The 14407-nt window shown below is 42.6% G+C and overlaps 1 protein-coding gene across 1 annotated transcript in view; it reads right to left on the bottom strand.

The window, feature by feature from the left end:
• Positions 1 to 731: 731 nt before the first annotated feature.
• armc8 (armadillo repeat containing 8) overlaps positions 732 to 14407 on the bottom strand; it is a 17290-nt gene continuing 3614 nt past the window's right edge. The window contains exons 6-22 of the mRNA XM_024260496.1: positions 12827 to 12919; positions 12675 to 12755; positions 12328 to 12403; positions 12165 to 12255; positions 12025 to 12085; positions 11752 to 11952; positions 8182 to 8277; positions 8016 to 8098; positions 6008 to 6089; positions 5838 to 5924; positions 5052 to 5144; positions 4821 to 4970; positions 4645 to 4740; positions 4467 to 4562; positions 4187 to 4259; positions 1488 to 1581; positions 732 to 1412 (exon numbers count right to left, since the gene is read on the bottom strand). Coding sequence (XP_024116264.1) covers positions 1379 to 1412; positions 1488 to 1581; positions 4187 to 4259; positions 4467 to 4562; positions 4645 to 4740; positions 4821 to 4970; positions 5052 to 5144; positions 5838 to 5924; positions 6008 to 6089; positions 8016 to 8098; positions 8182 to 8277; positions 11752 to 11952; positions 12025 to 12085; positions 12165 to 12255; positions 12328 to 12403; positions 12675 to 12755; positions 12827 to 12919 — 1587 coding nt within the window. The 3' untranslated portion in view covers positions 732 to 1378. The remainder of the gene's footprint in view (positions 1413 to 1487; positions 1582 to 4186; positions 4260 to 4466; positions 4563 to 4644; positions 4741 to 4820; positions 4971 to 5051; positions 5145 to 5837; positions 5925 to 6007; positions 6090 to 8015; positions 8099 to 8181; positions 8278 to 11751; positions 11953 to 12024; positions 12086 to 12164; positions 12256 to 12327; positions 12404 to 12674; positions 12756 to 12826; positions 12920 to 14407) is intronic.

The raw sequence follows: 14407 nt of genomic DNA, 5'->3' as shown, positions 1-14407 counted from the left end.
GAGGAAACTGATTCGCTGTGGTGACCCCTGAAGGGAAAGCCAAAAGGAAAATAAGAACTATTTGTGGTCTAAAACAATGTTTTCCCTCTTACTTTCTTCATCTTCTGGATTGAGGTGTAATGCTGTAATGCGATCGCCACCTAGTGGTCAAACTGAAACGTCCTCCAGGAGAAGCAGAACAATGTTTACATGTTAATGATCTGAACATTTTAGTTAGAACTTCTCCTTTAGAGAATCCATGGAACACTGGATGATATTAACAATCTCATTATTTCACTGATACATTTTACAGTATGTGAACTGGATCAGATTAATACAAATATATTCAAAACATATAGTAGATGTTCATGTGTTTCTAAACAAATGCATCGAAATGTGTAAACTCAAAATTGATTTCAGTGGATCTAAAGAGAAAAAATGGGAATGGAATTGATTAAGATTGTTATGAATCAAATCCTTTCTGGAAATTGTTATTGATACCCAGCCCTAGATATATCCCTCCTGTGATCTCTTCTTCTTTTTTCTTTTTCACAGGAGGTGGGTGTATGGGTGGGGGTCGTTAATGCATGTGAGTTTTTTATACTTCTGCATGACAGTGTCCCTGCTGTGAGGGGGGAGGGGGGGTGTCATTCAGATGTATTTTCTATAAGTTGTGGTTGGATGATGAAATAAAGACATGTTTTCTATGAAGCTCTGACCCCCCCACACACAGAAAGAAGGCTGCACACACAGGATGTTCACGTCTGCATATATTTGAGGAAACATTCGTCCAATCAGAGCGTGAGGAGTCTGACAGGAAAAGAGCTGGGGCCTGTGGGTGCTGGGGTGGGGGGGCTCCTTCCAACCACGCAGCAGACAGTCTGGGGGGGGTCCTGTGGAGCTGCACGCTCAGCTATGAAACTACATCTCCCATTGAGATCATAAGGTGACAGGTGCACCTCCCTCCTGTGTGTGCAGGAGGGGCCAGATCTCATGGGGGAGGGGGCATAAACCTTCAAAAATATATTTATGCTTCATATCTATATATATATATATATATATATATATATATATTTATATAGTTTGGGGGAGGAGACAGTATCAGGCTCTGCTGTCTCCCTCCCAGGCTCCACTCAATACTCCACGCCCAGACGGGGGAGTCCTCAGAAAAGAAGAGAGCAAAGGATAACTCCTGACCCCCCCGCCTCATCTTCAGCAGTCTCAGAGCATGTGGATGGGTTCAGGGGGGAGCCAGCTGCTGAAACGGGGCAGCTCCAGACCACCAGAAGGAGGCGTCTCAGTGCAACCAGCTGGCTGGGAGATCTCCAGAGCCGGAGGCCGGGCGCCAGCCCTCAGACTCAACGTGGATCTCACAGAAGAGGATCGCAGCCCCCTGTAGTCACGCCAGGTACTGCTGCAGCGCCGTCTTCGCCCTGAGCGGCACACAAGCACAGACAGGAGTGAGCAGCCGAACCCACCAGCACGCTCAGACGTGCATGTGCTCATACCTGTCGCTGAGGTTGGGGTCGGAGGACTGGGTCAGCTTGTGCAGGACGTCCACGAAACCCAGTTCCCGGAGCTTGTCCTGACGCTCTTGAGCACCTGAGACACACAGAGGCAACCTGAGAAACACTCAGGACCCCCCCCCCAACACACACACACTTACACCAACATGGGGGGCTCCGTAGCCATTCAAGACTCTAATCAAGACTATCTTGTGAGTTGAATTCTTGCATTGACTTGCATACCTGACTGTATCAGAAAACTGGACTGAGTGTCATCATCCAGAGAAGATGGTTCACCAACACTTCCAACACAGGGACGCCAATTTAGTTGCCATTTTTTAACAATACTGATGTTTCCATGTTGGAGCTCTACGTCGTCAGTAACCAGAGATTTGCCCAAGTTAGTCTGGCTTAACGTTTCTATGGCAATCACTTGCTGGAAGGCCACAACTCCCACTACTTGAAAGCAGGCTACACGGAGTCTGTCAAGAGTTTTTCATGTTGGTATGGGGTCAGCATATGGGGTCAAATCAGGATCAGTTAAAGTGAACGAAAAAACAGATTGAAAACTTGAAAAATAGACATTGTAACTGAAAAAATAAATAAAATTTGAAAACAAGACATTGTACATTTGAAAAAATAAGAACATAAAAAAATATTACAAAAAAAAGAAAAAAAAAAACAAACAAAACAGAAAACTTGAATAGAAAAACTATAAATGTAAAAATACAAATAGATTAAAATGTATTCGTAACAGCTGCTGTTTTGAATTTTTATTTTTTTCCATAATCTTCACTCTTAGTTCTGTTTTCAGTTTCAATTCTGATTGAATAATTTTTGGATATTTTTTTTCAATCAGTAGTTTTTACATTTAGAGTTTTTTTCAGGTTTTCAGTATTTTTTTCTTTTTCAAATTTTAAAGATTTATTTAAAGTTTTTACTTTTTTTTCAAATGATTTTTTTTTCTTAATTTATACTTTTTTTTATTTTCAAAAGTCTTTTTCAATTTTTCTGTTCTTTTTCAAATTTACAATGTCTTGTTTTCAAATTTTCCATTTTTTTCAGTTACAATGTCTATTTTTCAAGTTTTCAATCTGTTTTTTTTTCAGTTTAAGCTGATCCTGATTTGACCCCATATCAGCAAGATCCACCTACTTTTACTGAGGCATCCGATTGGTCAGTTTAGTACTTGAATAACTTGAACTACAGAAAAACAGGAAAAAATATTTATTAAGAACATGTCAAAAAATGTATCAGAGAAAGGACTGTTATTCTGACCAATAGAATGACTGCTGATCAGCTGTTCAGTTCTCTATGGGATTTTGGATTCTTAGAACCAGCAGGTACTTCCTGTTTAAGGGGCCAGGAGGGTCAGAGTCACTCTTTAGTTCTCAGTTTAGTTCTCTGATACAGTCAATATTATTAAGTACTGGAGGTCCACAGGAAGATGGAGAGACAAACTGAGACAACCACAATAGAAGAAGATGAAGTTCACGATGGTAAAAACCTGATGAGAACTCCTAAAGGTGCCTCAGAAACTTCTGGTTGTCTGGTTTACACATCATTCTTGCTTTGATTGCTTGTAATGAACAATTTCCAAATCCAAACATGCAGGTGTTTGGAAGATCATCAGAAGAGAACAAGGAAAAGTAAGTATGTGACACATGAAATGACCAGTATGAGGAAATGGAGCCTTTTAGGCTACTGCTAATAAAACAACTCACACCATGAGTGAATACCAAACACTGACCTCAGATAGAAGCCCTTCAAGAAAACCATCAACTGTACAGATGAACAGATACAGAGTCTGAAAGTTCACTGAAGTTCTGAGCTCCTGAAGACCACATATCCAGCACGTCTGAGAGGGAGAATCCTAAGAGAATGTGAGCTGGATGACCGAGAGTCTCTACAGACATAAAGCTTCTAGAGCATTGAAGCTTTTTCCGGTCTTGTTCAAAGAGCATGAAAGGGAAAACCAATAGAAGCAGCAGCTGAAGCGTTTCATCCCATAACAGATCAAATTAAACATGGCCGGGGAGAGGGAAGTCTGGGCATCTCTGCTTAGACTGCTGCCCCCTAAACCCGGTCCCGGATGAGCGGAAGAAGATGAATGGATGGAGTTTAATGATGGAGACAAAATGTTTGACATCTCTGTTCCAATCACAAGTTTCTTCAAACTCCTTCCGTCATTTTCCAAATGGATCTTTTTTTAAATTTGGGATCACTGAATCGGTTCTTTTTTCTAAAGAAAAACTCTCAAAGCTTCTTTCCTGAATAAAGGTTTGACATCCACAATGAAAGGAATATTCCTTTGCCTCATTCTGTGTGTGCCTGAGCCGTCATCCGAAAGACCTGATGAGAGAAAGCATGTCGCTGTGGCGGACGCAGCATCAGCCGCAGACTGGAGGCTTCAAGGTGCTGGATGCAACATCATGGAAAGAACATTTCAACTCAAGGGATGTAAGGAACAGATTAGGAAGGACAAACTGCTTTCTATAGGTGGGAGTCTTCTCAACCAGAATAACCGTCTGACCAAAAGAAGACTTGACCAGCTCCAAGTGTCATGGAGGAACGTTTCTGCAGATCCTCAGATTGATAAGAAACCATTTCTACTATTTAAGAGTCAGTACTTAAAATGCAATGCTGGGAGATCCCAGACTGGAGGGTAAATAAAGAGTTTTAATGTGGTTCTGAAGCCTCACCATCGTCCTCATTCCAGATCAGGTTGGACACACAGAAGGTGGCAGCCAGTTGCAGCTTCACACTGGAGTTCCCCTGCAGGAGGGAGAAGGAAGCAGAGGTCAACGCTCCACAAGACAGAAAAACATTTTCATGTTCCATTCATTGGGAAAAAGATTCTAATCATCCCAGAGTAATTCATCTTTATTGATAAAAGACCTATCAATGAAATTCAAGAGGTTTTATGAAAGAACAGGGCTCAGAGATTCTCCTGCTTGTTCAGATTCATCGGAGGGACAGTACCATGTAGTACTTGACTTTCTGCAGCATGTCGTCGTTGGTCACGATCAGGTCTTTGGCTGTGTTTCCATCAGCGATGTTGGCGAGGATGCACAGCGTCTGCAGGACAGACATGACTGTTATGGATCCTCAGCAAGCTTCCCCCTCTGCCACTGAGCCCCCCCCGGCAGACAGCTCTCACCTGCTCTTTGACTTCGATGCTGTGCTCTGCTTCCAGGATGAGGGTCACTGCCTGCATGATCTGCTTCCCATGAGAGGTCATGATCTGGTCAATGTGCTGTCAAGCGTGGGGGAGAAAAACATCCGTTTACAGATGCCCCACCCCCCCTTCCCCGTGACACTTGTGCAGATTTGTACCGGCCGGGTCGACAGCAGATTGCGCAGCAGGCCGAGCGTCTTCATCAGCACGTTGCTGTCAGGATCAGACAGCAGGCGGAAGAGCTGCTCCGTGCCCAGACACCTGATGATCTCCACCTTCACCTTCTGGTCAGCCTGGAATGCCATGTTCTTCAGACACACACATGAAGATAGCTCAACACTTTAATCACTAAACCTTCAATTTGAAGGGAAAATGGGAGAAATTCCAACCATCAGGGCCCAGATCCCATTCACCCTCAGAGCCGGACTGTCACTCTGCGTTAGACTGCAGAGTAACTCGATCACCCCGGACTCCAGGATGGGCTGCAGACACACAACACACACTCAGTGTTCACAGAGTCGATAAAAGCAAAGAAGAGATTTGTGATTCAAGGTGAGTAAAAAGCTGAGTTGAAGTGACTCTGCTCATTAACTGGAGGTTTTCCTTTGCTCATCTGTGAATGCTGCTGACTCGTCTCCTAAACAGATCTTAGTGACTGCAACAGTGAGAGAACTAAAAGAAAAGGACAGAGCATGACCAGACAGAATACTGTATGTTATTGTCCTGCTCTGCTTACTTTTATTACACACAACTACATTAACCTACGAGTCTATATTCACTTACCAACAGATATGCAGCTACATTAAGCATGTTACACACAGCCTTCCTGATATCACTGCATTTGTTAACACAGCTGTCACTAAGCAACATCTGTGCTGCATTGCAGCTGCATGCATGAACGCACATGGACCAGCTGCAGCTCTGCACACAGACAGCTATATTTACAGAGACATTCATGCAGCCGCGTTACCAGAGCTCCATTTAAACAGGCTCAATGAGTCCCAGACATGACAGAAAGATCTGACAGAATCCTCTCCACTTTTGTCTTCACTCACTTCCACAAAAAAATACAAATCAAAAAACTGTTTCCTGCCACCAGAGCGGGATGACAAGGATGAAACAGCACTTGATGAAGAGGCAGAGCTCTCAGGCAGCTGCATGGTTTTTAAACTGACCTCTTTGCTGGGGGAGAACTCTAGCAGCAGGTTGCATAGTGTAGAAGAAGCCATGACCAGAACTTCATCTGGAGCATTCTGAAGCAGCTACACACAAACAACAGAAGTAAGCATATTTTATGGACAGAAGGCAGCTTTAGTGAATGCAGGCTTGCCGTCTCCACACTGACCTTCATAAGGGGTTTCCAGACTGCATGGTCATGAAAGCTAGTTCTGAGCTGCTGTACAGACCGTGAAAGACTGTGAAGACATCTGCACAAACAGAACACTGGATGTCCATAAACCCACAGCAATATCTGCATGAAAAGCATAGCACTTTAAAGACTCCCACAGCATTACAACCCCCAAAAATGTCTGATTTAAATGACTTTGAAAATTTAGAGTTCTGACAGAAATACATGTGATCCAGGCTGAGGTCAGCATCAAGACTCTGGCTCTTCTGACATTAAGTATTTGTTTCGTTTAAAGAAAAGGAAGGATCTCTGCAGCCTTTGCATTGGTTCATTGTGAATGCAACCACCAGGAGGCACAACCCAGAGCTTTGGTGCTCCAGTCTCAAGTCCACAAAAAAGTGTCAGGAACGGCGTTTATTGTAGAATCAAATTCAATCAGACATGTAAATTGCCAACAGAACTCTCGCACTGGATTGGTTAGGATTCTGGAGGGCATTGAACTCCAGCAGAACGAGAGGAGGAAGGTGTGAGAGACAGACTTGGAAGAGAACTGTGAATGTAGGAACTTAGAGAGGAAAAACAGAGAGTTGGTCGACATGCTGCAAAGAAGAAAGGTTGATCTCCAGAGAGTGATCAGATGAAAGAAAGCAAGACTTGTAGACCCCGTTTGATCATGGAGTGAATAGGAAAGCTGGGAAGGAGGAGTTTGATAATGAAGAGAGGCTCCGATGTCAAATTCTGGAGGGAGATGGATGAGGAAATCCAGCAGGGCATCTCCAGAGGGGAGAGGGTGTTGATCAAAGCAGACTGAAAGGTGAGAAGGAAGTGATGGAGAAGTTACAGATGAAGTTAGACAGGAATCTCTGTGGACCATGACGTTTGCAGATGATATTGTGATCTGTAGTGACAGCAGGTGGAGGAACATCTAGAGTGGTGGAGGTTTGCTATGGAAGGGAGAGGAATGAAGGTCAGCCACAGAAAGACTGACTCTCTGAGTAAAAAAGAGAGAAACTCCAGAAGAAGGGTGAGCTTACAGGGAGCAGAGGGGAGAGGGTGGAGAAGGTCAGCAGTCCAGAACAACAGAGTGTGGGAAAGAGGTGCAGAGGTGCCAATGCTTTGGTTGAAAATGAGTGGCTACGGTCAAGATACAAGCAGCAAAAATGAGCATCTGTTCCGGCAGGTTGGGGTCTCCTTGTTAATCCTTTAACACCGGAACGTCACCATGTAAACGCTTCAACATTTACACAAATATCATAATATGATGTAGAGCAAAGTAGATTCTCTCCACATCTGAATCAGTTGATCAAGGGGCAACCAAATAGGGAAGTCGGAGGTTGACTCTGCCCACACCTGAAATGTGGGAATCCAGTCAGAGGGGTGGGGCTGGGGGAACAGGACAGTTATCCTCACTGGAGCTGCAGATCATGACATGGAACTTACATGGTTTGACCCATGGACAGGCAACTCAGGCCTCATGAGCTGCATTCCTGCATGTTTTCCAACATCCCTGCTCTGGCATGTTCTGATTGGCTGGACACACCTGAACCAGGTAATCAGTCATGAGTAGAGCTTGGATATCTGGAATTTATGCAGACACTGCAGCTCTCGAGGCCTGGAGTTTCCAATCCCTGGTTTGACCAATCACAAAATTCAAACGTAATACATCGTTTCAACCTGTAGGGGGCACCACACAGACGGGTTAAGACTATATTTTCAAGAATTAAACAAGTTTATTTTACCGTGTCAAAAATGTGGCAATGACCAACAAAGAGCACTTTTAAAGCCCCATTTATAGAGGTCAACAGAGAAAAATGTTAGTTTAGGGTTTGGTTACCCTTTAAAGTTGATTGCATAAACACATCACTTCTGTAAAATGTTCTTATGTTATCTTCAGAATCGGATGGAATTTCGTTAGTTGCATTAACGGTTGAAGAGTTGTGGTAGTCGAAACATCGATCTGCTCTTCTTTCATGTGGATGTGTGAGTGGATGGATGAGCATCTCACCTAACCGCCGACAGTCGTACTTTAATGCTAGACTCTGACAAGCCGCTGACGATCCTGTCCATCATGTTCTCCGTCTCTGTGATCTGAGGCGGGCAGAAATGAAGCAGGATGAAGACCCATGAAGCAGAATGAAGTGCTCATGATAACAGGGGGAAGCCGAGGAAACCTTTTTACGGATGTCCTCATCATTGGAGCCCAGCGATGCGTAGAGCTTGAAGGCAGCTTGTCGTAGCTCATGTGCATGCTTCAGGTCATGGTCCAGCTGCAGACAGAAACAGGACAAAATGCTGAGAGCAGCAGACAGAAAGGCTGCCACATGAAGGCTGAGGGAGGGCTCAGTACTTTCTGGTTTGGATGAATTATATGAATTCATTTCCACCTTTCTAAGCAGCACTTTTGATAGTGAGGAGGCAGAAAATCAAAACTTGCTCCTTTAGACCATCTTCAAAACTACAATCTAACCGTGGAGTCTGATTTAGAGCCGGTACTTTTAATTGGTAATTCAAAAACTGTTCCTCTGTCAACCTCACCACCATTCCAAGCTGAGTTTCTGATGGAAACATTGCTTATGCATGTGGACCTATGTCTTCCATGAAGTGACTGTGGAGCTCCTGTAAGGGTTGTAGAACTGTTGTATCTACATGCCCAGAGCTCCTGTCTGTGTCCCAGCGTGAAGATGTCCAGGTCAGGTTAACTTTAAAGATGAGCAGACTTTGAAGTCCTCCTCTGATGAAAATTCTGTTTTTTTTGGGGGGGGGGGGTTTGAGTTTTTAACATGTCTGTGTGTCATTTTTCTTCTGAAAGAGAACAAACTAATAATAAATCATTTAGTTTTTACATTTCTGAGTATTTCTCCTTTAAATCAATCAAAGTGTCTTGGACAGACTCTGTTTGAATGAATGATCTTCTTTCCATCAACAGCTCTGCTGCACATGCACTAAACCCTCATCTGTTCCTAGTGTCTAGTTCAGGTTCTGGAGAACCTAAAGAGAGCTTCTCCTCTTTAAACCTGACAGTGACGTCTCAAAGAAAAAAATGAAATGGATCAAATGTGCATTTCTTGCCTCTAATCTCAAGTTTAGTCTCTAGTCAAGTTCCAACTGTCTATGAAATTTAGGCCCAATCCAAATTCTTCCCCTCTCCCTTCCCCTTCATTCAAAAATAGATTCTCAAAATTCAGACATTTCTGCAGCGCTGCAGGAGTTCATTAGAAATTCACCTCTGTGGTGTGGGCGGGACTGCTGGCCCGCAGTAAGCCTGCACTGATTTCCCATCAACTCTTTGTTTACACTCTCTCCCGGTAGCTTACAGCCCCTCACAACCTAACAGTAAAAGTTAGAGCTGGGCAATATGGCCAAAAAAAAAAATCTCGATTTTTTTCATTCCAAATTCGATTTTCAATTTAAATAGATTTAAAATGCTCTTTTTTTAATTCTTTCTCCAGATGATTCATATTTATATTAATCATAAAAAAATGAGCTTAAAAACTAGGGATGTCCCGATCAGGTTTTTTTGGGCCCGATCCGATTCAGAGTCATTTGATTTTGTGTATCTGCCGATACCGAGTCCCGATCCGATACTTTTATAAGACATTTAAAACATGGATAAATTAAAAAAACAGATTAGTGTTGTCCCTCGTTTATATTTTAATAACCTTCTTTTATCATTAAAAACTTAAATAAAACACTTCTGTGAAGTAGCTTTAATAAACAAGTAAAAATACAGCAAATATAAACTAGGAAAAAAAAAAATTCTTGTTTTATAAGTGATAATTAGTCATGTGATAAAGTTTAGTGACTTTAGCTTTAACATCTTTAGAGCTATTGAACATTTTTGACCAAGTATGATTCCTGTCCTCATTTAAAATTCTTAAACATAAATTATGACTTTGTTTTAGCATAACATTTGACGAGTGTTCATGAATAGCTTATATCATTATTAGTTTTCAAGTATTAGTTTTATTTATTTTGTTATTTTTAAGGTTATGTGCTTATTTTTTTAAGTTCTTAAGACATCACATTTTCAGTTTTATTACCACAGTAGTTAATTTTTTTAACTGTTATTTCTCTGTCAGATAAATAAAACAGGCATATCAAAGGACAGCTCGGGTCCTAAGGAGTAAAATCACGGCGCTAGCATGTAGCAGTTAGCAGCTGCTGTTTAGCCATCTGTGAAGCATGAAGAGCTTCACATTAAAAAGAAACAAAAACTGTCTTTTTCGGTTGAAATGCCTTTAGAGATTGTTGTTTGTGTTAGGACAAACCAATAGAGACACTTGCTGTCAGTTTAAAGCGTTTTTAAAAGAGTTATTGATCCCGGAAGTTAGCTTTCTAGCTAGCTTTGTTTACGTTAGCCTTCTGCTTGAGCTGCTGCCGTTTTCCGCTGCGTTTTCTGGTGATGACATTTTGTGATCTTTTCATGACATGGAGACTTGTAGTGGAGTATTTATACGGAATGGTAAGATGAAATAAAAAGCTCTGATCATAATGAAAATAAATGTCCGATCCTGATCGGACAAAGGAGTCAGATTCCGATCGAGTCCCCAACTTCGTGATCGGCCCCGATTTCCGATCACGTGATCGGATCGGGACATCCCTATTAAAAACATTTCAATGTTTTGAATATTTACCATGATATCACTGACAGTAAAGATGCAGCTCTCTAATGGTACAAAGAGACTACCAATAAAGTTAATACAAAGTGGATTAATGACTGTTATTATATTTATAAAATACAGTTCTATAAATGTTCTATGAGTTCATGTTGTATTTATCCTCCTCGTCTTAAAGTCTGTTCTGTGAAAACGACCGACTTTAAACCGATCCTCTGTGTTTACATTTATAGACAACACACTGGAAAGTGCGTTAGCATTAGCGGCTAGTATCGTAGCATGCTAGCATCAGTGTGTCTTCAAATCAACGCTTTTATTAAAGGTTCTGTTGCTGCTGTAGACCAGCAGCTTTATCCTTCAGTCCTGTCTGGGTCCGTTTGGAAATGACTGCATGTCCCACTGCTGCATCAGCCAAAGCTAACCGCTACACAGAGACGATTAGCAGACGGGGGTGGTGGGTGCGGTCGGGGCTTCTTGTGGCAAGAGCGTTTTTTGTTTTTTTGGAACAAGGTTTTCTTCCCTCTCTCTGCCTCACTGAAGAATCTCCTCTGCTGGCTGCAGCTTTCATGTCTGCCCTTTAGAGCTGACTTTATGCCGGACTACGGAAGCCCAAGAGGGCAGAGTACGGGGAAAATAGAATCTCGATTTTCAAAAAAGATAAATAGTCTAAAAACCTAAAATTCAAATTAATCGATTGAATCGATATATCGCCCTGTCCTAGTAATAGTTGAATAAAACAGTGAGCAACATCAGATCTATCTAGTTGTACAATTCTGATCCAGTTTCCAGCTCAGATGTGGAGCAGGAAGTTTGTACAAAACAGCTACATTTTTTAAATTGCATTTTTTTCTACTCCCCATTCACTAAGAGTTGAATTAGGAAATATTCAAAAACACATTTTTAAGCATTATTTTCATTAAATGTGTCCTCTATCATGAGAAAAATGCCACCAGAAGATGTTAAAAATACACTGTTTTCATTATAGTGAGTCTGTAAGTCTGACCCAAGTCTGGGTCCCAAGTCTCCATCTGTCAGAACGGGACAGTTCTGCTCCAGTCTTGTTATGCTCTTTTGACAAACCTGACAACATAATTTTCTGTCAAATACGAGTCTGATCAGTCTTACCCTCTTAATGTCAGCGATGGCCGACACGGAGCTGGGGTACTTAAAGTAGTCGGCCAACATGGCCAAGAGATGATCTGTGGTGCTGGCGATCCTCTGCAGCTCCACGTCTGGCTCCATGAGGTATGCCAGCGTCTCTGCACCCTCCACCCTTTCCTCCAACAAATGCTCCTTGCTGCACATCCGCACCAGACACGGCAACGTCTGCACACACAGCATGAGTCGGATTTAGAGACGAGCCAGTGGGACCAATAGGTTTGGTTTCCAAGAGCCTACCTTCAGCACTATGCAGCCGTCGTCTGTCCTGATGGCACCTGCTCGACACATGTAGGTCAAACTGCCACAAAGACACGAGAAATACCTTTGAAACCTATAAATATGCTTCAATAATAGAGAAAATGCCTTGAATCCCTCACCATTTGGCTGCTGTGAGCTGCATTTCAATAGGTTGGTCTCTCTGCATCATTCTGACAAAAACCTGTGGGAGCTGCTCGCCATCAATCACGACTAAACAACAACAAGCAGAAAGCTGCAGAAACAACGGACAGAAACAACAAGGTTCACTAGTGGAGGCCTTACCATTGACCAAACTCATGGAGACCTGAGCGTTCTCATAGGCCAAGACGGAGAAACACCTGAGCGCCTGCATCCGGACCTGACCCAGACATGGACGGACCGCACACCGGGAGGTGAGTTCAACATGTGAGAACGAAATCTTTATAACCATATTCACATTAAAACGACTTGCTACATTCAACAGCAGAAGGAATTCCCAACATACATATGTATAAAGTCTGTTTTAAAATGTACTCTCTAAATGAAGTAACTGCATCTCAGTTTGACATGGCTTCTTAGTGAACGATTAGTTGAAATGAGACGCGTATGCCTGGTAAGTTTTATCTGTGTGAGCATGACTGCAGCAATACCTTATAGGAGGGGGAGATCAGCATGGGGGAGATGTTCTGGATGGCTCCGTGGTTGAAGAGAACCGTCTGATGTTCCAGCGTCTACAAACAAACCAGAGTGAGAGTGGCTCCGGCTGCAGCCCCTTCACCAGAGAGCGCTCGTCTGCTGGTACCTTACAACAGTGGGAGAAGATCTGTGTGATGTACTCCTGCGTTCTGTGGGAGCTGCTCAGCAGAGACATGAGGTGAGGGATCACAGTGGAATCCTGCAGGGAGTCACAGCAAGTCATTCTCAACACAAGCAGCACTGGTGCCGCTCAGGTGTGTGCAGGTGAAGCTGTACTTGTCGTGGTAAATGTTGACCCTACTGAACTGCTGCTGCCCTTCAGCCTGAGCTTCAGGGCTCCAGATAGAATACAAAAAGAGGCAGAGTAATGAGCAGGACATGTATATCCACCCGGCTTATCTCACATTATTATTAATATGTTTTTAATCCTTTCCTTCTCCTCCCGTTCATGTTTTTTTTCTCTGATTTAAAATCTCCACTGAAAATCTGCATTCTTTGACTCTGAGAAATTATAGCAGAAAAAACTCTTTGAAAAATAAACGTCACAGAAACCAGCGAATGCTTCCAGAGACATCAGTGATTCCATGCATGAGGCAAAGCATGATGTCTTCACCGGGAGACAGCGCTGTTCCCTTTCAGACCTGAAGCCATGTTTACGCTGAAGCCTTTAAAAGAGGGGCCTCTGTTCACGCGCAAGACGCCGTCAGAATCAATCTGTAGCCAGAAACGGAAATCGTAACTTTCGCCGGTTGAGTAAGCAGAAATGTCCTAAACTTTCGAAAACCCTTTCAAAATTATATTTTAAACCTTTTCAGAACTATCAGCTTTCACGCCGTTGAATAAGAATAAACTGCAACAGTTTTTTCTCTGTGAATCAGCTGATCGGAGTCGCTAAATCAGAAAAAAAGAAGAACATCAAAAAGGGTCGATGAAAGAGAAAAAAAGCGAGAAGGTCGAAAGCTCAAAATGATTTTTTTTGTTGCAGCCAGCTTCAGTTAGGGGAGGGACAATATGACGATATAAAACCGTCTTATGATCTCCAAAGCTGACAATCTGTCATTTCTGAGAGATCGTTTTATCACGATCCTCCTCCTCCTCCTCCTCGGTGTGTTTTCTTGTAATCAATTACATATATTACTGGATTGGAAGTCATGTGACAGACGGCGTGACAGACATGCGCCTTCATTATGGATCGAATCTTCTGGAGTAATGAATGACGGAGGTCCGAAAGAGTAACAAAAGGAGACGCAGTGTTTTACAGTCGACTTCAAAAACCTTGACAACAAAATAATCCGATGGAGAGGAATCATCACAGGACAGGAATCGCATTTTAATAGAGAGAAATCAGGCTGGGAACCGTGAACTGTGTGCTAAAGAGGGTGCTAGCAACTCATGAGAGACATGCTAGTTTGGTTCTTTGATGTATGTTTTTATTAAGATTTCATGTTTTTAAAGATAGCGGATGTTAATCGCACGTATTCACGTTAAACCTGCACAAAAACTGATGGAAATTCATGTAGGAAACACGTAGAATGTTCGGTCAAAATGCACGTTGCTGCATTGTTTTGCTAGCTCGTAGCTAGCTACTTTAAGAACCTAAATCTTATCGTCGGTCGCACTCCCCCCCTTTGTAAGAAGTGTAAGTGAGTTCGCACATAATTTCATTAAATCCGTGGGGTCACTGTTG

Source organism: Oryzias melastigma, linkage group LG21, assembly GCF_002922805.2.
Source record: "Oryzias melastigma strain HK-1 linkage group LG21, ASM292280v2, whole genome shotgun sequence".
Lineage (NCBI taxonomy): Eukaryota > Metazoa > Chordata > Actinopteri > Beloniformes > Adrianichthyidae > Oryzias > Oryzias melastigma.
The sequence above is the reverse complement of the archived record's forward strand: the minus strand, read 5'-3'. Positions and strand labels throughout refer to the sequence as shown.